The sequence below is a fragment of the Vanacampus margaritifer genome, chromosome 10 (assembly GCF_051991255.1).
Source record: "Vanacampus margaritifer isolate UIUO_Vmar chromosome 10, RoL_Vmar_1.0, whole genome shotgun sequence".
Classification (NCBI taxonomy): Eukaryota; Metazoa; Chordata; class Actinopteri; order Syngnathiformes; family Syngnathidae; genus Vanacampus; species Vanacampus margaritifer.
The window spans coordinates 25,114,793-25,139,956 of NC_135441.1; the positions used below are offsets into that span (position 1 = coordinate 25,114,793).

General features: G+C 41.3%; 1 protein-coding gene across 1 annotated transcript in view; it reads left to right on the forward strand.

The window, feature by feature from the left end:
- Positions 1-25,164, forward strand: part of afg2a (AAA ATPase AFG2A) — a 105,273-nt gene that overhangs the window by 79,060 nt on the left and 1,049 nt on the right. Inside the window, exon 16 of the mRNA XM_077577350.1 lies at positions 9,812-9,976. Within this exon, the coding sequence (XP_077433476.1) occupies positions 9,812-9,976 (165 nt within the window). The remainder of the gene's footprint in view (positions 1-9,811; positions 9,977-25,164) is intronic.

Genomic DNA, 25,164 nt, shown 5'->3' on the forward strand with positions numbered 1-25,164 from the left:
GTTTTTAGCTTCACCAAATTAATACTAAAAATTATTGATTGTACTGAATGTGCTTGCTGAAAAATGTTTGCTAAAAGTATTTTTTATAAATATTTTTATATTATGATTAACAACCAATTTTTGTTTGAACTTGTTTTCTAAAATTTTGGTTACATATGTAAAAATGTTTTTTTTTAAACATGTTATTTGATCCTTTGCATAAAAAAATGGGGGGGGTATAAAAAATAATTAACCAATAATTTAATTTAAAAGCTTGTTTTTTCAATTAATAAATACATATTAAATACGCATAAAATCACTTGTACTGAATGTGCTTGCTGAAAAATATTAGCCAAATGTATTTTTACTCATACATTTATTTTATGATTTACAACCAATTAATTAACCAATTTTTATTTGAAATCGTTTCCTAAAGTTTTGGCTACATATGTAAAAATGGGTATTTTTTAAATGTTATTTGATCCTTTGCAAAGAGAAAAAGAAATAAAAATAATTAACTAATAATTTAATTTAAAAGCTTGTTTTTTTCAATGAATAAATACATATTAAATAAGCAATTTCAGAGGGGAAAACTGCCAAATGAACTATTACTGATACTGAGTGTTAGCAAAACGTTAGCATAATTTTAGGTTTAGCGTAACATTAGCTTTTGGTTAGATGAAACATGCTTGGGCTAACAATAGCCTAGCATTATTTCACATACAATTCCATTTGCTTACCTTAGAGCCGACCAAGGCGTGCCTTTCCATTCAGCTTCCGTGATTGGCCAGCCTACCCTTTCCCCGCTACGCTGTGATTGGCCGGCCCGCGCGGAGGGCTTGCCGCTTAGCTCGAGCTCAATTAATGAAGAATGTGTGTTTTGTGCTGCGCTGGCCAGACAGCCTTGCGTTGATTCCACGGCAGTCCAGTCCAGTCAGGAATGTGCAGGGTGCCCACAGGAACCGGGAGACGTTCACACTGAAGGCCAGTTCCATTGAAAAGCCAGCGGAGAACTGCGGACAGCTCTCAGGAAACAGCTCTTTGTAAAACAAACATACATGTGTTTTATGGCAGACACTTTGCTGCTGCTTTTTTTTTTTTTGGAAATGATGATGGCCTCCAAAGAGTCCACTTTTCAACATGGCCTCGCTTTCATTTCCTCTGCTTTTCTCCGCCCTCCTGTAATAATAATCTTGCCCTTTTTTCCAGCCGCTTTTATTGCTTGAGATGTTTTGACACATCCGGGGGCTTAATTGCGGGGAAACAAGTGGACGGTGGGTGTCTCTCTTGCCCTTTTGTCACGGCCCCTTTTTAAATAGTGTCCATATGAGTGTGACCCCTCTGTCACGCACACACGCCATAAAAGTTCAAAGAGCCCTGAGGTGTACACCTCTTTCCAAAAAAAAAAAAAAACTTTCAAAATAATAAAGAGGATTTAAAAAAATGAAATACGTGTTTTAGTGGACTATATATTAAAAAAATAGTGGAAACTCTAAAAACCTTAAATTATATTGAAATCACAATTACTCATTGATTTCAAAGCTTGATATTTATTTGACTACCAAAACTCAACACAAATGCAACTTGAAAGAGCAACCTGAAATTAAATAACAAACAAAGTAAAATAGTAATACATTAAAATAATAGCAATGCAAAAAAAAATAAAAAATAGGTAATGGCTCTTCCTGCTTTTGGCCTCTTAGGGGCAGTGTGGTGCCGTGCATGCATGGCTTACACACAATATAAGAAGAGTAGAAGAAGAAAGCTGTGGCAGAGCTTTATTAATGAATTAATCATTTTTCACAGATTAGCAAGAATAAATAGTGTATCTGTATTTGTTAATACAGCCATTGTGTGTGAATATTCTTTTTTTCTTTTTTTTTTAAAGAATATCACTCCTGGTGCTCAATGCTAATTTTCTATTAGCAATAGCCTGTCAGTGGAAATTTACATTAACTGCTAGCATTAGCATTGGGGATGTTTATAAATCATGTTTTGCTAAAGTTGGTATGGTCCTTGAAGGACCTCTAAAAAGCCATTTGAGGTGTGAACGGAACATGGGTGCATGTCGGTACAAGTCGTCCATTTTGTAGAATGTGATCAAATGGTGCTGAGCCTCAGGGAGAGATCAACACACGCGCCATTAGCATCATTAGCATCATTAGCTCGTCCCGTCAAAGTCATTTCAATCAACGCTTCGTTTCTTGCCCTTATTTGTGCCGGTTTACGTGTGTGAGTATGAAATATAACGTGCAATATCTTCACATAACTGCTATAATATAATAATGTCATTTTTAATGTACCGTCGGAATATCAATCATAAATATCCATCATGCTTGCAAAAATTGTCTTTTTATTGTTTATGTGTAGATTCTTTTCTTTTTTTTTTTTTTCTTGTGGGAGGGTTTCTGAAATCTTTCGAAAGTACTTGGCTAGTTATGGATATCAAATTTATGTGCCTTTGTTTTTTTCAGCACGTGAAAAAAAACATTCATCTGTGAGACTATGGGTACTGCTGTTTTGGTTCGCAATAGGGTTTAAAAATGTGTTTGACGAAGGTATTTTTAATGTTTATATTTTTGCTTTTATTTTGCTTTTTATTTATTTTTTTACTCTACTGTCTTCAGCCAGGTTAGCATCATAAATGAAATTATTTTCTCAACGGCATTTATTACCTGGATAAATAAATGTTAAATGAATGGAACCAATACAATATGGTTTGGGTATAGCATCTTTTAGGGGAAGGGCCACTAGTTGTTAAGTATAGAGTACTTGTCGGTTCTCATAGCGGAAATTTGGGGTGGCCCTTCATTCAGCCAGCGTGACTCATCAAGGCCTCCGAGGATTGCGAGCGGACAGGTTAGGAAACCGCATACGGCGAATGCCTTCAGGCGTGGAAGTCCACTTGTGTCTCCGCGAGCAAGCCAGCAGCTGTAAACATGTGCAGTGATTCCGAAAGCAGTGCTTCTCAAACTGGGCTCCACCAAACATTTTGCCATAAATTGTGTTCTATCATGTGTGTACATGCTATATATATATATATATATATATATATATATATATATATATATATATATGGGGAGTGGTGCGCAAATTACAGTAATTACTTCTTACATTAGCTTTTGGTTAATTACAAACTCTGATGTGATGGTGGCACGTCACATTTGATTTAACAAGTACAATCAAAGTCAATAAAAAATCTCATACAAAGTTTTTGGTTCGAGAAGAGGCAGAATAAAGCCAAAGCTTGTCATGGCTAACACCCCCCCCCCCCCAAAAAAAAAAATATTGAAAGAAAAATAATTCAAGTAAGCCCGTCACCAGCTGCCAAAACTCATTTACAGCTACCAGCCAAACACCCGTAGGTAATGCTAACAGCTAGCCAGTAGCCACTTACGTCGGAGACTACTGCCGTATTATACAACGATGGCGTAATTAATTAGCGGTTTCTTAGCGTCCTAAATTAGTGATTGAATATGAGTTCGGGATAACGTTGTGTTGATGTCGTTTGGCCGTCGCAACTTTAATGTCATTTAAAACTACAAACGTCTAAAAGGGAAGTCAAGCTAGCCATCATGCCATGATGTGGGCCAATTTCAAAGTATGCTAAAGCTAAGGCTATTTGCATTGCCATCAACCCTCCCAACCAATCCGCGGATTGTAGACGGTCCGAACCGTGGGGCCGGATCCGAACCGACCATGGATCATCGCTGATCCGTTGCACCACTAAAGAACAGCAATGTTACTTTTGTTGTTTGCTCTCAAAAGTAGGCAACTTTTTAATTGCCATTTCAAGGTACACATGGCGGTTAGATCGTGCCTGTGCCGCGTTTAGAACCTGTAGATATGATGCGCATGCCGAGTGCCAGGTCTAAAGATCTCGGTTGCGCCATCGAGGAAGAAGACACTTAAGTAGAGTGGTGTCTGTTTGTAAACTCATGTAGCCAAGGGAGGGTTCGAATTCCCTCGGCAGCAACACTTGTGAACTGAAGATTCTCGGCATTCCGGGTTGCGCAAGGAGGTCTTGAGGGTCTTCCTAGACAGGAAGTCATCTGTCATGAGGGATTATTTAGAATGTCTGGAATGACCGCCGTTGTTATTTGCCTTTTTTTTGCGCACTGCTCAGGTCTTTCACAATTAGTCGACCAATCGGTTCAAACTTTTGCGAACGGGGGTATTATTGAAACTGTGTTGGTTTTCAGTCAGAATCTGGCGTTTTTTTTTTAAATATTCTTAGACAACAGTCGTGTCTCATTTGAGTTCCTGTGATGATATTACCACAAAAAAAATAAAAAATAAAAATAAATAAAAAAATAAAAACATTTATTATTTTATTTTTATTTATTTTTTATTTTATTATTTATTTGTTTTTTAAAAAAAAGGAGAGCAATGATGATGTCAAATCGAATGAACAATACTGAGCTCTCCTGGGAAAAAAAAAAAAGATATTACCACAAAAAGTGGAAAATTTGAGGATTTGATCTCCAACTCCAGTCTGCCATTCCAATCAGGTTTGCACTTCCTACGGCGGCATCTCTGTGCTTCCTCCGTCATATAGAAGCACATTTCCTAGCCCGAGGCGTTTCTAATTACTAATGGCTGACGTGCAGTGACGCCGTTCGTGTCAGATGTGCAACAAGGTGGACGCAATCCTCGCGTAGACTTGTCGGGACTGTGGAGAATTTGACGTCTGTCCAGGATGTCTCCCGCGGGCCACGCCACTTGTCGGGGTTGTCAAGTGGTCTGTCTGGGGGCACTGAGACGTTGGGTTATAAAACAAACCAGCTTGCCAACTATTGTCCCCCCCTGTCGCCACTCCTTTTGGATCCTCGAGAGCAGGAAATGTCGGCTGGGTGGTTGCGAGGGAGGGTGGCCAAGGGAGGAGGTTGGAAAGCCCTTCCCTCTCTCCAGGGTAGTCAGATGAGTTTAACAGTCTGGAAGCTGAGGTTCTGCGCCACGGAACCCTTGGCGCCCGGACGTCAGGAAATTTCTTCCGTAGCTACTCTGGGATGCTTTGCTGACCAGACGAGGTCCTGCTGAGTCCACTGATTTGAACATATTATTCTAAGATGGACTCCAACTTGAACAAGTCTCCAGCTTGAAATGTCCTGGAGTTTGGCTCTTTTCCCGACTCCCTAATCACCATGCGGTATCTTAAATTGTGATTTAAATTTGTTCCATGACCAAACTTGTAAAGTTGAAAAGAATTGAAATGCCATTAATCCGTTCCAGATCCCCCAAAAAACCCTGCAATGTTTTTGATGAAGGGAAATGTAATTAAGCCAAACGTCGCACATGTTGAAGATATTTTTTACGCCACAATTCATGAACTTGTCTCATGAGCAAAGTCCTATCAATGAATTGTGCATTTGTTCCTCGCTCTGTTTGGGAGCATCTGCCAGCACGAGGTTAGCGGGTTTGCGCTGACAGTCGTGCCAGGGGAGCACGACTCAGGAAGTGCCCCCCCGGCTGGTCACCGTCCCGAAATGCCCCCGACCTCACCTTCCGCACACAAAGGCAGCGGCAATGCTCACTAATGCGCCGGGAAGAGCTGTGACAAATTCGACTTAGTGGGCTTGTTGTTGCTCTCCACAAAAGGGCTTGTGTTTGTTTGTTAGCTAGCAGGATCGTTGAAAAATGGCCAGCCTGTTATGGTGCGAATTTTATTTCTGATGAGCAGTCAGCACGTCTTGCCTCACAGTTGACTACGCTTGATGGAGGGACATTCTAGTTCACTTGAAATAATACATTCATGTCTAACCAGTGTGACTCCGAACCTGCATAACCGTTGACACAAAGCGTACCCACTAAAGAGCACAGACGTGGCTGCTGCTTCTTTGGTTATTTAGCAGTTTTCATCCATTCAGTGATGGGCATTACTGGCACCTACAGGACTGGAGCAGAAATTTCCCTTCGTTAGATATGCAGATTTTAGCCCTGGACTTCATTTATTAACTTTTTGACTGCCAAAAACGTTAAATAACGTTTAGTAAAATCCTACGGAGGAGTGCCAAAGACGTTAAAATACGTTTGTTTCAAAACAGAGGTGAAACTAACCATTTTCTATTGTTGATTACTGAAAAACGGAATAAGGTAGAAACAAACTTTTTTTTCTGATGAAAGATGAGAGTCCAATCTTTCGTTTGGTAGTATGTGTGTTTCCATAGTCCAAACACATAATTTTCTGTGGACCTTGAAAGATCAGTCAAAATGCTTAAATCGGCTGGCAACCCACGGCATCCCTTTTCTGAAAACGTCTGGCAGTCAAAGAGTTAACAACAGAGCCACTTCAGAAATGATTTTTTTTTCTCCAATGTAGTTCCGCTTGCATTTTTTGACTTAAAAATGGCAGATATTCCCCCTGCCTAGCTGCCAAGGTATGGAATGCCAATGTGGGGGGCCTTTTATAAATTAGCTTCATTGATATGATGATATCACAGTTATATGGAAGCGAGGACAACATTCCAACAAACCTGGATTATTGTTCGGCCTTGGCAGAGTTAAACACTTTAGCTCATGCTTTCGAATTTTCATAGTCAGCTTCCAGCTCTTGATCAACAACTACTGCATGTCCTATCCACAATTATACATTCTATTTTTTGTACTGCTGCGGATGGTCTCTTAACAACCACAGTGGAAGAATCCCAAGACCTGAAAAACCAGATTTCCTCTGGTGATCGGCCGTTCCTTTTGTCAGCGCCGGGCCACGCTGCGGTTCCCCGAGGCGAACTGCTTGTGTTGCAGCCTCTCGTGTTCCGCGTGCAAACACAGGAAAAACAGCAGATAAAAGGCTGGAAAAGTGTCCATCACGCCCTGCGAAATGGAAATTGCTTATCCAGAGGGGGAATGAGGAAACCGTAGACAAAAGGCTGCCGATTCCGTCCTGCATGCTTTGCACGCAGGGGGAATTTCAAGGAGCACAACCAAGCTTGATCTTTTAGTTCTGATTGGTCAGTTTTGCACTTGGAGTCAAACTTGAAAGGTGACATTATGGAAAAGTGACTTTTTAGTTGCTGGTATAAATAGTTGGATCTCTGGAGTGCCTGCCTGCCTATCAAGTAGGACATTAAACGGCATTCTATTTCTAAAAATGTGTCTCTGAGCAGCTCATTCTGAATTTGCTCACCACTCAGATATAGCAATCGGTGTCATTTACTGTACATAATAATGAAGGTTCTCCAACCATGAAGTTTCAGAAACACTTTCAAGCAATGGTCTAGTCGCCGTGGTAACAAAAGGCGGACTCGCTCCGGATGGCCATCCTAGTTTCATTTCTTTTTATTTTCCATCTTTGACTACTTACTGCTTTCTTAGATTTTACAATCTTACTTTGCGTCCGACTTATTTACTTAGGAACTTACTTGGACCTTACTTATTTACAAAGGTCTTTTTGCCTATCAACTTATTTACTTAGTAACTAACGTAAACTAGCATAGTTATGAATTTACACTACCTTACTAGCTTATTTTCAAACTTCCGACCATAGTTAGCAATGAGCTTCTCTACGAACTTGCTTGGTTGAGAACTCATGAGCTTTTGAATTTGCTTGCTTACGAACTTATTTACTTAACCGCAAACTTACAAATTACTTACTTAGGAACGTACTTACTGGCCAACTTGCTTAAAAACTTTCTTTGGAACCTGCAAACCAGCTAACATACTTACAAACTTACTGACAGATTCCTAACTTACAAATGTTCTTTCTTCAAACTTACAACTCGCTTGTGGACGTACTTACTTAAGAATTCGCTTTAAAACGTACCTTACTAACCTACTTATTTACTCACTTATACTTACTTGGATAGTTGAGAACTTAGTTGCTTTATTAGCCAAAATGCTAACATGTCAGAGATGAGCTCTAGTTGCTCCTATAAAAAAAAAAAACTGTGTGTTACGATGAAGCGTGTCAGTGAGAGGACAAAAAAAAAAATTCCTGTTCTGGCCCGGGCTGATCACTTCTGACACGACCTCCCGCACGTCTCGCGTCTCCCGTCTTGCGGAGTGCAGCGCCGCGGTGAGCCGGGCCCGTCTGGGCCTCGGCGAGGGGGGCTCCGTCCTACAAGAACAACAATGAAACTGTCATCACCAATTGATGCTTATTTTCCCGCGGATTCCACATCGATTTCAAGATGTTTGACAAGAAACAATTCACCACGTCCATTTGCCAATCTGGACGGCTTGTGGATCAGAAGGCGGCGTAGTTGTCACAAGAAAAAGGAAAATCGAACCAAGATTTAGACCTCAAATCAAGGGAAAATATGCTTGTTCCTTGTCTTTCAAGATACTTCTTATCAAGCTGGTTTTTTTTTTTTATGATTTTTTTTTTTGTGGCATTATTTTTAAGACCGTGCTTTTCTGCGCACGGTCGAGTGACGCTCTCGTAGACAGGCGCACTTGTCTGTCCGTCTGCTTGTCCGTGTCGGAGAGGCGCCCGCCACTTAACGACGTCTGACAAGCGAGACAGCCGCGGCTTTCGGCTACTTAGGAACTGTTTTGGGGTCACGCAGAAATGATCTATAGGAAGTGGAGGATCAGTCGGATAACGCCAACTTGGCGGCCACTTAAGTGGACTAACTAGTTTTACTTTAGCTCAGGAGTGGAGTTTATTCTTGAATGTGGATATAGTGGCCCCCTACTCTCATAGACGGGGGGGCTGAATTTGAAAAACTCTATAATGTGGATGGAGGGCTTACAGTGGACAGACAGCCAATGGTTCGTTGTTCATTCCAGAGCAGAATATACTGTACATTTCCTTATGTACTAAACATTGTCTCTTGATTGGGAATTGCCACTCTCAGAGATGCTTCCCTATTGCCCTTGGGGAAAAATAGAATATTTAGTAACTAATTATCACCATACAGAGATGCCATTGCGACAAAATTGAACCGCGGAGCCCATTTGAACGCCATTGCTAACCAAAACAGCACATGGAGCACATGAAATGCTGCTTATTAGAATTTAGTTTGAAGGCAAGTCATCATTGAGGATGGCTCTAGAAAATGACTGTGAAATGAGATTGAAACTTTAATGTCAGACTTGTACAGTTCGTGTTTTGTGCGTCTCTCATTCGTGTCCTGCATGTGGTCACGATTTGGTGAAATCGAATAAATTATCTCGACAAATTTGTCTTAACCCTGGAGAACCCAAGAACCCTTTTCTTCTTTGAAAAATTATGAATTATACATTAAATGACTGCTATAAGTTCACTGAACACCAAAATATATGTTTTTTCAATTTAACGCTTTTTTTTTAACTAGCTCAGAGTTGCTAATTTATCAAAAAAAAATATAAAACATACTCCTAGGCATTCTGCAACATGGTACGAAATAGATTAACAAAAAAAAAAAACACAATTTTACCATCTGATGGTTTTCTGAGAAGATGGTTTTGTTTGGATTGATTTCTAGCTCAAAAAACAGCATGTTGCCAGCCATCTTGTCACCACCACTCTGGCTCATGTAAGTGCAATATTCATCCACTAGATGACCCCATGTAGGGGTCAGAAGTGGCACTCTGGACTTTTGAAGTTAAATTTGTAAAAGAAAAAAAAGGTCTTTGTTATTTGAGTAGCAGAATTTATAGGGGCCAAATTTGACCCCGTGGGTTCTCCAGGGTTAAAAGCCAAAATGACCCTGAAACGTCTGCTTCAAACCAAAATATGCCTGTGTCTTTTCGGGCATGGCCTCCTGAGACTTTTCTTATGGGTCTATTCATAGTAGAGATGTACCGAATTCCATGTTGCTTCATGAAACTGAATTTTCAACAAATGATTTTCTGAGGCAGCCCTCAAAGTGTAGCGCTTAATTCCCCGTGTCCTCTTTGAATCCCGCAGGCTCTGATGCGTCCAGGTCGCCTCGACCGAATCGTCTACGTTCCTCTCCCAGATGCTCCGACACGACAGGAAATTTTTCGCCTCCAATTTTTGAACATGCCTGTGGCCCAAACTGTGTCTCTGGATGATCTGGTGGTTTGCACGGACAAGTACTCGGGAGCCGAGGTAAGTTTGTCTTCTTCGGTTTCCACTTTGAAATAGGAAGTAACAGCAGGAAAAGATTCGATCTCTCTGGACGAGTGCGATCTCTCAGGGTTGGTGCCTTCTCTCGGGACAAAAACCTTCGATTGGTACTAGCACCATAACTCCTCCTGGGCGAGACAGTCTGTCAAGACTAAAACCTTTTGGAACTGTAACCTCCTCTCAGTAACTACAACCTGCTTTCTGGGCTACAACCTTCTCTCAGCAGTCTCTAGTGTCTAGTACCTAATCGTGTACCTTATTTTGGGACTAGTACCTTCTTTTTCGGGAATACAACCTTCTCACTGGTCTTGGACCTTCTCGCAAATCTATTCTTAAGACGAGAACATCAATCCCAGGACTCGCACCGTCTCTTAGCACAAGTCCCGGTTTTCAAGACGAGAACCCTATTTGAGGACTTGAACCTTCACTTGCTACTGGTACCTTCGAACAGGAATATTACTTTGTCTCATTACTAATACCTTTACTTGGGATGACACCTTTCTGTTGGGACTCGTACCTTCATTCAGGACAACTTCTCAGAAATAAAATCCTCTCTCTGGACTGTAGATATCTCTCTGGACGACAACCTTCTCTCAGGACAAGACATTCTCTCAGGTCTTAGACCCTTTCTCTGGACTAGTACCTTCTCTCAGTACTAGAACCTTTTTTTTGAAACCTTGGGTCTGTGTACTTGTAATCTTGGATCCTTCTCTCGTCTTAAATCATATATTAAAAGTGGCATATGTGGTTTGGGTGGCAATCTAATATTTACGAGGTAGATCTGACACAGTCAAAACCGCAACCTCGCGGACTTCTCCCAGCAACGGCCTCAAGGCGGTGTCTAAGGTTCCCAGTACTTGTCTGTGATGTACTTTTTCCAGTGAAGTGTGATCGCGCCTTTCCCCAATGTCGCGAGTCACCCTCATGATCTGGTGGCTGACTGTGACTGATCGTCGCACAAACGCTCGATTGTGCGACAGACCGGTCTCCTCGTATTCCATGTGATTCTCTTTCACAGAATTGCAGCAAATACTAAAACCGACGGGCTTTCGATGTGTTGTCTTTGCTCCCAGCAGAAATGTTTTGATTGATGTTTTGTGCTGGATTTCACTTTCCTTTCTTTTCTTTGGTCCTTCCTCGGGTCTCCTGACGGCCTCACGACTCTGGCTGGAAGTGTTCGGTTTAGGTGAACGGTCTGGGATTTTTTTGAAATATGTTTTAGGTGAACTAATGAATGCACACACACACATAATCACCCACATACAAAAAAAAAAGGGAGAGCAATGATGATGACATGTCAAATCGGTAAAATTACCGAATGAACAATACTGAGCTCTCCAGAAAAAAGAAAAAATATATATTTTGATAAAAAGTCAAGGATGAATAAAGTGCTAATTTTGAAGCTAGTGCCAATAGCACTTTGGTTGTAGCATAACATTATTTTACAAATAATACAATGACATTGCTTACTTTGGTTTAGTCTGCTGTTGATTTTTGAGAGATTCAACTTGACTCTATGCATGGCCGGCATAGACTTACCAGAGCCTGCATTCACCTGGGTTGATTTTGAAAACAGTTCCCTTCAACCTCCTCATCAGTCGGGTTCAGGACGTCTGAAGTAAGTCAAGCTAAACGGAGGTTATCGGCGGGGTCCTTCTCATATCCTGCTTGAAGAAGGCCAAAGCGGCCGTACACCTGGAGGAGGTATGCGGCGAGAAACCTCGTTATCGACTATTGTGTTTGACATCATAGGGGTTTCTGCCCTGCTGTCTCCGCTGTGGAATGAGTGCTTTGCCGTCACTTGCAGCTTCTCCAATGAAGCCCCACGGACGTTCAAAGACAAGCCACGGCTGATGAGAGTCTCACTTGTCCGTCTCTTATTTCTGACTTGGCAGCTGCTGGAGATCATATTATACTGGATCTCTAGAAGGGAAGCTTGGATGGGCATCAAAAAGGGCTGTTTCAAACCAAAAGAGCTGACTTCCTGTTGAGTTTCAGGCATGGGGCCGTGAGACTTTTCCCGTCCATCCTGTTGTGAAATACGCTTGGCTCAATTTCAGATTGATTCGTTAAACTGGTGTTGGGGCCTAATTATTTTCCCCATTTTTTTTTTTTGCAAACGCACGGGTGACGAAGTCATTCTCAGCACAGTGCTTGGAGGCTTGTTAAACTCACCCGTCTTCCTCCCTACTTGCAACAACTGGTTTCCCAGCGCTAACCTTTCCCTCTCAACACCCCCAAAAATGGCCACAGGGTCCTCTTCCTCCAAACAGAAGTGACATTTGATAGCGTAATCGTCGCCTCGTCAGCAACAAAAACCCCAAAGGAAAAGGTGTGATGGCGCTTAGCTCCAGTTGTTTTGTGTTTGTGGTCGGGGAAAACACCGGCAGGATTCATTACACGCAGTCGGATCGGATCAAAGTCAACAGATACATCGCAGTGAAGGTCCATGGATGCTAACATGCTAAAGCTAAAGTACAGGACATAATAAAAAGAAGAGCGAGGCCATCTTACTTTTTTTGTTTTTACATTCTTTAAGTATTTTTTCTCCAGCTTTAAAATGAGTCAGTTTGAGCCGCATAATAGGAGGTTAAAAAAGACAATAACACCTTTTATAATGATACGCGCACACACACAATGCAATGCAATGCAATGCAGCCACCCACACGGGGAGACAAACAGTTTCCTCTTCACACCTGTTATTCGGTTACTCCCCTTTTTGTGATTTACAACCTTGTATTTGTCACTGCAAAGATTCTTATCAGCTTTAAAAAAAAAAAAAAAAAAGGCATCTATAAACGTCCCCGATGCTCTTTGACAAACAGTAGCCGTGTATGCATTTAATTGTACCGTTGGGCAACGACGACAATGAAAGATAAACAGCTTCCGAGGAATGCACGGCTGTAAAGAGGACATTTACACAACAGCTAACTAGTCAAGAATTTGTTTGTGTTCTTTTATGTTTGCCTTTCAAACAATCCCCGATAGATTTGGTTTTGTTCCGCAATTAACTTCCAATTCAAATCGTTGGCCGAACATTGCAAAAAAAAAAGTTTATTATTTAATGCTACTCCCAATTGAAATCTAGCGTTGTACTTGTAAACCTTTAAACAATGTGTTGTAAAATTTAAAACAAAATATACTCGCAACACATGCAGACAGACGATACAAAAACACTTAAAGGCGTAAATACTTAATCGTCATTGGAAAACGACTCATATTTCCGCATTCAGTTGTGACCCTCTTCTGTTTCATCATCAAGTTAGGTAAGGTATATTATGTCGGTACGACACCCGTCACAAAATGCCCGCTGAATTATTGCATGACATCATAATACGTGTTTTTATAAATACTGCAGAGTGGCATTTTTCCAATTGTAAGACACAATACAAATATTTTTGTTGGTGTCATTTGGATTGATGGCGTTTCCATTCATTTCAATAGGAAGATGATACAAGGAAATGTGAGTTATATGACTCGTATCATTTTGCCGGGGATTCTTCATAAGCGCAAACAACAACACTGCTGCTGCCGTCAACAATGTCATGTTTCATTTTTAAACTTTGAGACAAATGCTGTTTTCTAAGACCACAATCATTTGATATAGCTTCACTGGGCCCACATGGCGCAATCGCCGTCCCCGAAGAAAGACGGCTCGACAAAGAGCGCGAGGAAAGAAGCCGTTCACACCTGCGCTCCGAATCGAGTCTTTTGTTTCTCCTTTTTGTTTTGGTCCGATGTTATGTGTCGACTTGAGTTTTTCTCAGCCACTCGCTAAAAGTCTGTGGTTGCTCGGCGGGGGTTCGCCACTCGATTGGGGGTGTGGCCACCAAAGTCTGGCCTTGTTTTGTCTTAATGATTTAATGAAAATGTCTTATATAAGAAGGTTACGAGAAAATGTTCAAATTTTAACTTTAAAATCATTATGTCAATATATTTTTTTTAAAAATAAATTAAAAGTTACAAACATGATGTGATTAACTCGTTTTTATTTAGTTCAATTAAATAAATTTCAATAGCTTTAATACTATTATTGGTAAAATATGCTTTTAAAAAGTTTTTTTTGTCTCAAAATATCTCCAAAAAGTTTTTAAAAAGTTGAATGTTGTAAGCTAGCACACAATTTTCTTTTCATTTGTTGTTTTAAAATGTTAAATCTAGGTATAAAAAGTGGAATAATACAAGAAATCACATGAATTTTATTATTATGTTTAAAACGTTGTAGGTAAACTACGGTATATTTTAATAAACAAAATAAAATATTGATTGCAAGTTATTACTCTATTTTTATTAGGCTACTTAAAAAACAGACTTTACACAAGGAGCATTGTGTCCGTTCATTTGAATTGGAGAAAAAATGCTTTGACGTGAGTAATTCTCGTTATGAGATTGGTCACGGAAAAAATTAAGCTCTTATGTCAAACTACTACTATGTACACATTTTTCATTTTTATTCTAAACCTCACCAAAATCGTCGTGGTAACGTTAACTTCTGCGCGAATTGGTTATGTTTTTTCTTTTTCTTTCCGTTTGCCAACCATGATTAAAAGTCCACTTGTGGCCTTGGCGGAGGTAATCGCCCCATCGTTTGTACTGGATGTCGTGTTCAGTCATCTCACGGAGGCCAACATTCCCCGTGTGTGTCGACGTGCACTTTGCTTCTCGTGAAAGGGGCGGAAAAAAAGCACATTTCACTGGTGCACATCACACAGGTGGACTTTTACACACCTTGACGTTAACACACACACACACACGCGCGCACGCACGCACACACACACACAGGTCACTTGAGTGTGGGTGTGTTTGGTAAATATGCCATCCCTGAATTCCCAGCTCGGCGGAGAATGCCGAGCTTTCATTCGTCTGATTAAGGGGCGAGGACAAATATGCCCTTAAAGGCGAGGACCGCCTATGCCCCCGTTCACACTCACACACACACACACACACACACGCACACACACACACACACACACACACACACACTTAACTTTGTGTAACCCCAACACAGGTGCTACCCCACACGGGTCTTTCCAAAACATGCAACCACTCACAACGCCAATTTGAACTTTTTTTTTTTTTTTTTGTGTGTGCAAGCTTGGAAAGCTTGACGTGAAATAATATTCTGCTCGTCCGTCTCCATTGTTACTCCTTCATTTGTTTTATCATTCTAATTTCAAAATCAGGAAAATGTAGATGTTTAGTGTGATTCATTCAAAAAGGCACACGTCTCTTGTACATGTCAGGATCTGGTTCTGGTTCTGGTAGTCAAAGATTAAATTCGTATTTGGACGAGAAACTACAATTGGGATGAGACCCTTAATTTGGGACAGGAGCCTGCATTGGGGAGTAGACCCTATTTTGGGGACTAGTACCTTCTCTCAGACCTATTATGTCTTCTCTGTACTCTAGCCTGTGCTTGGGACTAGACCCTGCCTCTGGACTACAATCCGCTGCCAAGACTAAAAACCTTTTTCTCGGATCTAGTACCTTTTCTCAGGTCTAGAACCTCTCCGACTGAGGAACTTCCTTTGGCTAACCTCATCTTTTGGGAATAAAACCTTTTTTTTTTTCAGGGCTAGTACCATCTCTCAGGACTACAATCACACTAAAAACCTTTTTCTCTGGACTAGTACCTTTTCTCAGGTCTAGAAACTCTATGACTGAGGAACTTCCTTTGGTTAGCCTCATCTTTTGGGAATACAATTTTTTTTCCTGTCAGGACTAAAACCTTCTGGTTCTAGGAAGTTTTTTTTTGGTCTGGTTGGGACTAGAGCCTTCCTTTGGGACTAGAACATTGATTTAGGATTACACCCTATATTTCTTACCAGTGCCCTCCCTCAGACATTGTACCTTCTCTTGGGACTAAAACCTGCCATTGGGACTTCAACCCTCCCTTGGGACAACAATTTTCTCTCAGGACAAAAACCTTTCCCTGGACTGAAACCTTATGTTAGGACGAGGAAGCCTCTTTCAGGACTAGAGCCCTCTCTGGGGACAACAGTCTTCTGTCAAGATTAGAAGCTCCTCTTTGTATGAGAATCTTAGATCTGGACTAGATCATTCCCAGGGCACTAGTACCTTTCTGGACTAGAGCTCCCTCTGGACTAGAACCTTCCCTTGGGACTAAAACCTTTATTTGGGGCTAGACCATATTGGAACACATGTTAAATGGGAGCCAGCACACGCCTGCCACTATTTAAAGCGTGACTGATGAACCCCCAACTAAAGTTCAGATGTTTTAGTTTTTGAATGTGATTGATTGATTCTGAGTTGAGTTATACAGGTCAGAGGTCACATTAATGGTGGGGGGGGGGAAACTTTGAAATGATTTATCTTGGTCTCATTTTTTTATAGCACAAGAAGCTGGCTTTTCAACAAGGGCATGTAGACATTTTGAATGTACTGCAGCAATGTCTTATGGGCTTCTTCTTCTTTGGTGGCATCGCTTTATACCGTCACACTTTCATCATCACACACACTTGACTGTGCCGGCCTCTTCTCTCTCTCCCTCTCTCGCTCTCTTTTCTTTCTCTCTCTCTCCCTCACTCTCTCTTTCTCTAACTTTTCTCTCTCTCTCTCTCTCTCTCTCTCTTTATTTCTCTATCGCTCTCTCTCGCTCTCTCTCCCTCTCTCTCGGTCTCTCTCTGTTTCTCTTTCTTTCTTTTCTTTCTCTCTCTCTCCCCATCCCTCTCCCGCTCTCTCTCCCTCTCTTTCTCTCCCACTCCCTCACTCTCTCTCTTTCTCTAACTTTCTCTCTCTCTCTTTCTTTCTTTCCTTTTCTTTTCTTTCTCTCTCTCTCTCCTCCCTCTCTCTCTTTTTCTCTCTCTCTCTCTCTCCCTCTCACCTTCTCTTTCCCTCTCACACTCTCTCTCTCTTTCTCTCTCTCTCCCCCTCCCTCTCCCGCTCTCTCTCCCTCTCTTTCTCTCACTCCCTCACTCTCTCTTACTCTAACTTTTCTCTCTCTCTCTCCCCCTCCCTCTCCCGCTCTCTCTCCCTCTCTTTCTCTCCCACTCCCTCACTCTCTCTTTCTCTAACTTTTCTCTCTCTCTCTCTTTTTACTTCTCTCTCACTCTCTTTATTTCTCTCTCGCTCTCTCTCTGTTTCTTTCTTTTCTTTCTCTCTCTCTCCCCCTCCCTCTCCCGCTCTCTCTCCCTCTCTTTCTCTCCCACTCCCTCACTCTCTCTTTCTCTAACTTTTCTCTCTCTCTCTTTATTTCTCTCACTCTCTTTATTTCTCTCTCGCTCTCTCTTTGTTTCTCTTTCTTTTCTTTCTCTCTCTCTCTCCCTCCCTCTCCCGCTCTCTCTCCCTCTCTTTCTCTCCCACTCCCTCACTCTCTCTTTCTCTAACTTTTTCTCTCTCTCTCTTTATTTCTCTCTCTCTCTTTATTTCTCTCTCGCTCTCTTTGTTTCTCTTTCTTTTCTTTCTCTCTCTCTCTCCCTCCCTCTCCCATTCTCTCTCCCTCTCTTTCTCTCCCACTCCCTCACTCTCTCTTTCTCTAACTTTTCTCTCTCTCTCTCTTTATTTCTCTCTCTCTCTCTTTATTTCTCTCTCGCTCTCTCTCTCCCGTTCTCTTTCTCTCCCACTCCCTCACTCTCTCTCTTTCTCTCTCCCTTTCTCTCTCTCTCTTTCTTTCTTTCCTTTTCTTTCTCTCTCTCTCTCCTCCTCTCCGTCTCTCTCTTTTTTTCTTTTTCTCTCTCTCTCCCTCTCACCTTCTCTTTCCCTCTCACATTCTCTCTCGCTTTCCCTCTCCCTCCCTCGCTCTCTCTCCCGCCTCTTTTTCTCTTTCTCCCCTCTCTCTCTCCCTCTCTCTCTCTCTCGCTCCCTTTCTCTCACTCCCTCCCTTCTTCCCTCCCTCTCTACAACACTGTTTGTGTTGGAGCAGCAGGCCGTGCAGATGCTTCCTCTTTGGCTTTTTCTGGAAGATCAAACTCTTTTTATTTTTGGACGGCCGCGTGTTCCATCCATCCATCAATCCATCCGTTTAGCTTGTCATTTAATAACAGAAAGATGCCATCCATTTCTGGACCAAGTAGCTAATGTGTGAATCCGCTGGGGTTGCTGGACACTCCGAGGTTCAGACTCGAGACGTGCACACGAGCGACTTCCTGCCACCTTCCTCCGTCCTCGCTGCTGTAAATGTGAGCGATTGTGTGCAAGGGTGAGGCAAGCAGCGGGGGGGAGGACTGGACGTCGCCGGCTGTAGACACAAGGGCGGATTGATAGTAAACACACACACACACACACACACACAGAGTGGATGTGCTGCTCACAGGCACTTCATTAAGGCTGTCTGATACGCTCACTGAGCGCCTTTTGTTGCCGGAGGAAGCCAGAAAAGTACACCAGACTGATTTTAAGTCTGTATGTATGTGCTGCCTGACGCGATTAGCCACTCGCGTTTTTTTTTTTTTTTCTTAGCAGCCCCAAGGGGGAAGGGCTTATTTTGGGCAGGTAGGCCAGCGACAACCTTTGTGGAGCACGGGACTGTGGGAGGGGGGGGGGGGGGGCATAGCAGCTTCACATAAAAAATACATTTCAAAAAACTAAATCGTATGCTACTCTCACTTTAGCTTCGTAAAAACATTTTATAAATTATTATTTTTTATTTCCTTTGGTAGCATTTATTGCTTTCTAGTGGGTAGCAGCTTCAGCATATTTAGTTTCTGTTTTATTTAATTTGATTTTTTTTGTATTTTATTGTATTTTTTGTTGAGGGTTGGGACAAATAAATTACAAATATTTTGTTAATTTGTTTATTGAATCAATTTGACTTACTAACTCACTAGTATCATTTTAGCTACATGCACAAGAAAATTAAAATTTTCCATAATATTTTGTACATTTTTAGAATGTATTTATTGTTTTATTATATTGTTTTTCCTCAACAACAGTTTACTTTATAATAACGTGAGAGAAGACGTAGCAGCTTCAGAAAATGAGGGAAAAAATATTGTTTGAACTTACTAAAACTAGTGCAATTAATTTTTAGGTAAATGACTTTTAACTTTATTTTTAGTTAAATTGAATTAGGTTATTATTTAATTTAGTAGCAATTTACTTTATAGCAACTTCATCAAATTTAAGAGAAGGCATAACAGCTTTTTAAAAAGAAAAATATGTTATGGTTTTATATACTTTCTACAAATTAATCACAAACATTTGTTGTTTTTTTTACTTCAAATAAATTGCAGTGGCTTTCAGGAAAGTGAAGAAAATTATTTTTGTAGCGTCCTCAGCTAACTCTAGCTTCGTGTTCAAGCAAAGTAAAGTAATTTATTTTTCATTTATATTGTCTTTTTTTTTTATTCAATGTTTTTAATCATTTTATTTGTTGCTCAGACACAATGCAAGCAATCTTTTTTTCTTTTTCTTTTTTAAGTTTTATTTAAATTTTAACTTTCTGCTCAGTCCAATTTGGCGAAAGAAAAAAAGTAAAAGAAAAGCCAAGAAAATGGAGCTCGTTGGACTCCGCATTGGCAGAGTCAGCGTAACATTTCAGCGTTGTGACAGGGGAGGACATTTGAAGGGGGTTATGGCACGGGCGTGTGTGTGCGTGTTTGTGCGTGTGTGCACGCGCAGACGCCGGTGCGCCTCGCGGCCATCGCGCTGCCCCGGATGCACAGCGGCGGCCTTTCTGCTCGGCTGCTCAACGGCGCGCACGCACATTCCCGCTTTGAGCCGCCACTGCGCCCCTAAATCAGCACGCTCGAGCGCACGCGTCATGTACACACTCCGTGTGCGTGCGTGCGTGCGTGTGGTGATGTACTACAGTAGGCCGGCCGCTGTATGTGCGGTCCCGTTAACCTCGTAGGATAAGACAAAGTGACATTTTAATGAGCGCGCGTCAGAAATGCAAAAGGCAGCAAAATGGTAACGCGATAGCCAATCATGGGAGGGAAGCGTACAAAGTGAGCTTACACAAACACACCTGACAATATTGCAGCCACATGCTGGGCCCAACATAGGAAAGTCAAGTGAACATTTTTCTTGCACCCCCACTTGTCTTTTGAACAATATTGTGTTTGTGGAATATGAATTGCATTAAGTGCTTTGTTTTTCATTTGGTTCAGTCCAAATGGGCTCTTGTGGGCCAAAAAGAGGCGCGTGTCATCCACAAGCAAGACTTTGTGGAGAACTTTTGTAGATTTAACAAAGCCATTGATGTACACAATAAAGTGGTTTCAATAATGACCCCTGTGGAACCCCATATTTAATTATTCTATTTAACGATCTTCCTTCATTTCTTTACTTCCATCTTTCCTGCCTGTCCTCAAACCTGCTTATTGTTTGGCATCTTTTCCTTCCTTCCTTCCTTCCTTCCTTCCTTCCTTCCTTCCTTCCTTCCTTCCTTCTTTCATTTGACCTTCTTTTCCTGCCTTCTTTCCACAAAGACCGGTTTATTTTCTGCCATATTTTCCTTCCTTCCTTCTGTGCCTTTCCTCCTTATGTTCCTTTCCTCCTTCCTTCCTTCCTTCCGTCCTTCCGTCTGTGCCTTTCCTCCTTATGTTCCTTCCTTCCTTCCGTCTGTGCCTTTCCTCCTTATGTTCCTTTCCTCCTTCCTTCCTTCCTTCCTTCCTTCCTTCCTTCCTTCCTTCTTTCATTTGACCTTCTTTTCCTGCCTTCTTTCCACAAAGACCGGTTTATTTTCTGCCATATTTTCCTTCCTTCCTTCTGTGCCTTTCCTCCTTATGTTCCTTTCCTCCTTCCTTCCTTCCTTCCTTCCTTCCTTCCTTCCGTCTGTGCCTTTCCTCCTTATGTTCCTTTCCTCCTTCCTTCCTTCCTTCCTTCCTTCCTTCCTTCCTTCCTTCCTTCTTTCATTTGACCTTCTTTTCCTGCCTTCTTTCCACAAAGACCGGTTTATTTTCTGCCATATTTTCCTTCCTTCCTTCTGTGCCTTTCCTCCTTATGTTCCTTTCCTCCTTCCTTCCTTCCTTCCTTCCTTCCTTCTGTGCCTTTCCTTCTTATGTTCCTTTCCTCCTTCCTTCCTTCCTTCCTTCTGTGCCTTTCCTCCTTATATTCCTTTCCCCCTTTCCTCCTTCCTGCCCTACTTCCTTCCTTCTTTCATTGGTTCCTTCCTTTCCTGCCTTCTTTCCACAAGACCTGCTTATTCCATCTTTTCCTTCCTGACCACCCTCCTTCCTTCCTTTCCGCCCTACCTTCTCTTCCTTCCTTCCTTAAACAAATACATGGACTTAAAAATGGAAAATATGTCTATTTGGGATGGATGGATGGATGGACGTCTACAATGATCCACATCGATATCAAATCTGAATACATAAGATTTCCGATGGCTAAAAGTGCTGACTCGTGACAGGCCAGACAAACGAGTCTTGCTTTTTACCATTTTTTTTTTTTCATCATTGCAATGCAGATGGATTTTTCATTTCCGTGGCATGAAATATGTCGGCAATCACTTAAAGTTTGAAGTCTTGATGCAGTGCGGCAGGCTGATGTGCTCCCGTCAGCTTCTGGCTGTGCGAAGGGGAAGCAAATGAGGGGCCGAGCTAATCATCAAGTGGCTCTCAGTTCGCAAATCTGCTGACTCGAGATCCAAAACGTTGGCCCGATAGCGAGTCTACGGCGGCGTTTTTTTTTTTTCCTTCTTTTTTTGATGACGAGGCGAAAAAGAGCCACGTGAACAGTAAGCGCTTCTGTGCTGCTTCCAGTTAAACACTAAACGTCTGTGACGGAGGCCTCGATAGTCACTGAATCTTGCGCTCGATGGCTTGTTTATTTGCTGACAATCTCAATATTAGACGGATTTCATCACCGGAATCAACATGATTGTTTTGACATGCAATGTTCAGTAACTGGAAAATTGTTGTTAGCGAGCTTTTGGCTAGAATAATGTGGAGTGCGCTGATCGTCAAAATAAGTTTCCAAATGAGAATTTCCTGCTATGATATTAATTTTGTGATTTTTAACAACCCTTAGATAATACTTCTGATTTACATTGTTCAAATTTAAACTTGCTTCAAAAATTCACGCCTCCCACGGTCTATATGGTCTGATTCCACATTACTTAAAGTATTCATACAATTTAACATTAAATAACTTTTTCCCATTCATTCTCAATGGGACTGACTCACTTGCCACAACAATTTCCATACTTACAACTGGTCATCATTGCCAGCTGACTGCTACTTCTCGCTGGCGCAGTTGGTAAAGTCCAGTAAGCAGGAGGTTGCAGGTTCAAATCCCACCTCTGACTGTACATTGTAAACATATCCATGGCTGTTATGCTAACTAATATACATGCATACCAACTGACTATCATATCAGGAAATGGATTATAATTTTTCTGAAATGATTAAATCTCACTTTAGGCAGATTGCAGTTCAAGTTTTCTTTTTATTCATTTGTCATTTAGCTACAATTAAAAATGTAATAATAACTGTCACATCGTCTATCTGTCAATTGACTTCATAAACACGTGCATTCAAATCTTAGCATTCAGCATTTCCATGTGCTCGTTGTCTTCTTAACAGTTAACGTCTGGCTGCAATGGCATGACTGCTACCATTTTCCCCTGACTTCAACCCTATTGAGGACGTGTTAAAAGGAAGCTCAATGAGGGTGGGCGGCTTTTTACCTCCAAATAGCAACTTTTGATATCCCCAAATGAGATACAGACACAAACTGTCCACGGACTTTCAAGTTCAGGGTACGAGAAACTTGTTAAGATGATATTTTCCTGTTTAGGGATGTTGCGGTAAAAAACTGGATCACTTGGTTCCACACGTCCCGTTCTTCTGCCGGCATACACATTGCCTTCATTGTTTGGAATCATTATTACTGACAGTTTACTGACCCCCCCCTCACCCCCCCTCAACCCCTCCAACCCCCCGAAATTGTTTGAATGATGGGAAATCCTCGCTTGAAATGAGCCCGGCCTCGTGTGTTTATCCTTCCTAAATCATGTCGCTGGAAACAGAAGACGAAGGGATGGAAGGGGGTGGGGGGGTCAGTGGACCTCACATCCTGACATCTGCGAAGCACCTGTCCTGAACCGAGTGCGCAATGCTAGCTTGGCCCGAGCGCTTCCAAGGGAGCAAACGAAGCAGATTTGAACCTCAATGAGCTTTCAACAACGAGCCGATGCCGCCTGTCTTTAGTTGAATCGTAACCGTACGTCGACCAATATTTTCCGGTCGCAGTTTTTGTTTTCATCGCGTTCAGATGTTGCGTGTCTGTAACAGCACTTGACATGTCAACGTGGCCCAAAATTGCAAAGTTGGTTTCAAGTTGGGCAAAATCTTTCGCCCACAGAATTCACCGGAAATACTACCAAAACGGTCACAATTAAAACATAAATAAATGACTAAATAAAGTCAATACAAGTGAAAATAAAAACGGATATAAAAAAATATAATTGCAATTTATATATAAAAGCAAAATGACTGCATCATACCAAAATTGCTGACTTCCTCTTCAATTCCTGGAATGAGACTTTTTCGTCAAGCTGACTTTAGCAATGTTTGATTAGCGTTAGGGTTATAAGGGGGTCCTTGGAGAAAATTCTGGCCTGCAAAGGGGTCCCTGGACCCGCAAAGTTTGAGAGCCGCTGTCCTAAATGCGTGTAATTCAAAGCAAAGAGGCCGTGTTTGCACTTTAGACACGGCCACATCCCAAATGTTGCCTCAACACATATTTGAGTGACGGGGGGGCTGCTTTGGAAGCAGACATAATCCCGTTAGATCAAGTCCACCTTCAGAGGACACCGGCGGGCGGAATGCTACGCTCCAGAGAGGAGCTCAAGTGCAGTCCCGCAAGTCCAACACCAGCAATCAATGCTTTTCGTACATGGAGAGTGACATTTAGATTTGCAAGAAGTTAGTGGCAACCTCTAGTTTGAATCTGGCTAACTCATTTTTGTTTATTTCTGTCACTTTGATTGATTCGTACCGATTTTTCTAGTCACGAAAATGACTTTATTCTCGAAAATATGTTACTGTACTTTTCTTTAAATGTAGCATTTTATTCTCATCAAATGACACCTTTAAATTTTGATATACCATTTTTTTCTTACAAAATTAACTATCACAAAAAATCCGTGAGGAATTTAAGTCCACCCAAAAAGAATTGCAATTTCCAAAAGATGCTATAAGACGGCGGAAAAACGCAGTTTTTTTGTGGGGGCGGGACTGAAAACAGATTTATCTTCCCTCACTTCAACATAGTTGCTTTACACAAAGATGCCACAAGATGGTGCCAAACAATACTTTTATTTTAGACATGGCTTTGGCCTGAGCGCAAAAACAGAATTCCGTCCACTTACAAAAAAAATCCATGCGCAGATCAGAGGTGTCTATGAAGATGACATCAATTTATTAAAAATATAGCCCAAAAATAATAAAATAATATTTTATAAACAAGGGCATATAAACAAATCAGTATTTTTCACCTTTTGTAAAAATAATAAAAAAAATACATTTGAACTCATTTGCTCCCAACCACGTATAAATACGTTCTATTTTCAATATTACCAATGTCCCAAAAACATATTTAGAAATGTTTTATGTTTTTGGATACTAGAGCATACAAAAGACTTTGATACAGCCTATGAACTGCAGAGAACGGTTGAAACAATGGTAGTAATTACAAAACTGGCCAACAGGTGGCATCAGAGTATAAGTGATCAACCAGGGCCATGTTGCAAAAAAGCTTTTTTCTCCAATGTTTTAAACATATTTGTGAATAATGATGAAACGTAGCTATTTTTCTAATAATAATTGCTGCAAAACGTAAACAGATTCAAATATACTTTTTTTCTGATGAAAGAAGAGACTCTAATCTTTCTTTTGCTAGGTTCCGTGTTTTGATAGCAATAGAACACAATATTCTGTGGGCCTTGCAAAATCAGTCAAAATGCAGTAAAACAGCCGGGAGCGAAGGGGGTTGCTTCACTGAAACTGTCTGGGAGTGAATGAGTTTAATGAAAATGTCAAATATTTTAAAATCAATGATCTACTTACCTCTTTTTTTTGTGTCTATTTATTAGATTTTAGATGAGCTGCAGGCTGCAAATAGCCCCAGGGTCAGAGTTTGCGCCATGTGCCCTACGTCACGTTTCACGTGCTTAGCTATTCGCTTGATAACAATTGTGTCACTAACTTCGATTGGCCTCTCACTATGACTGCCCACGTGACCGTGCATGTGTGTGCGCGTGT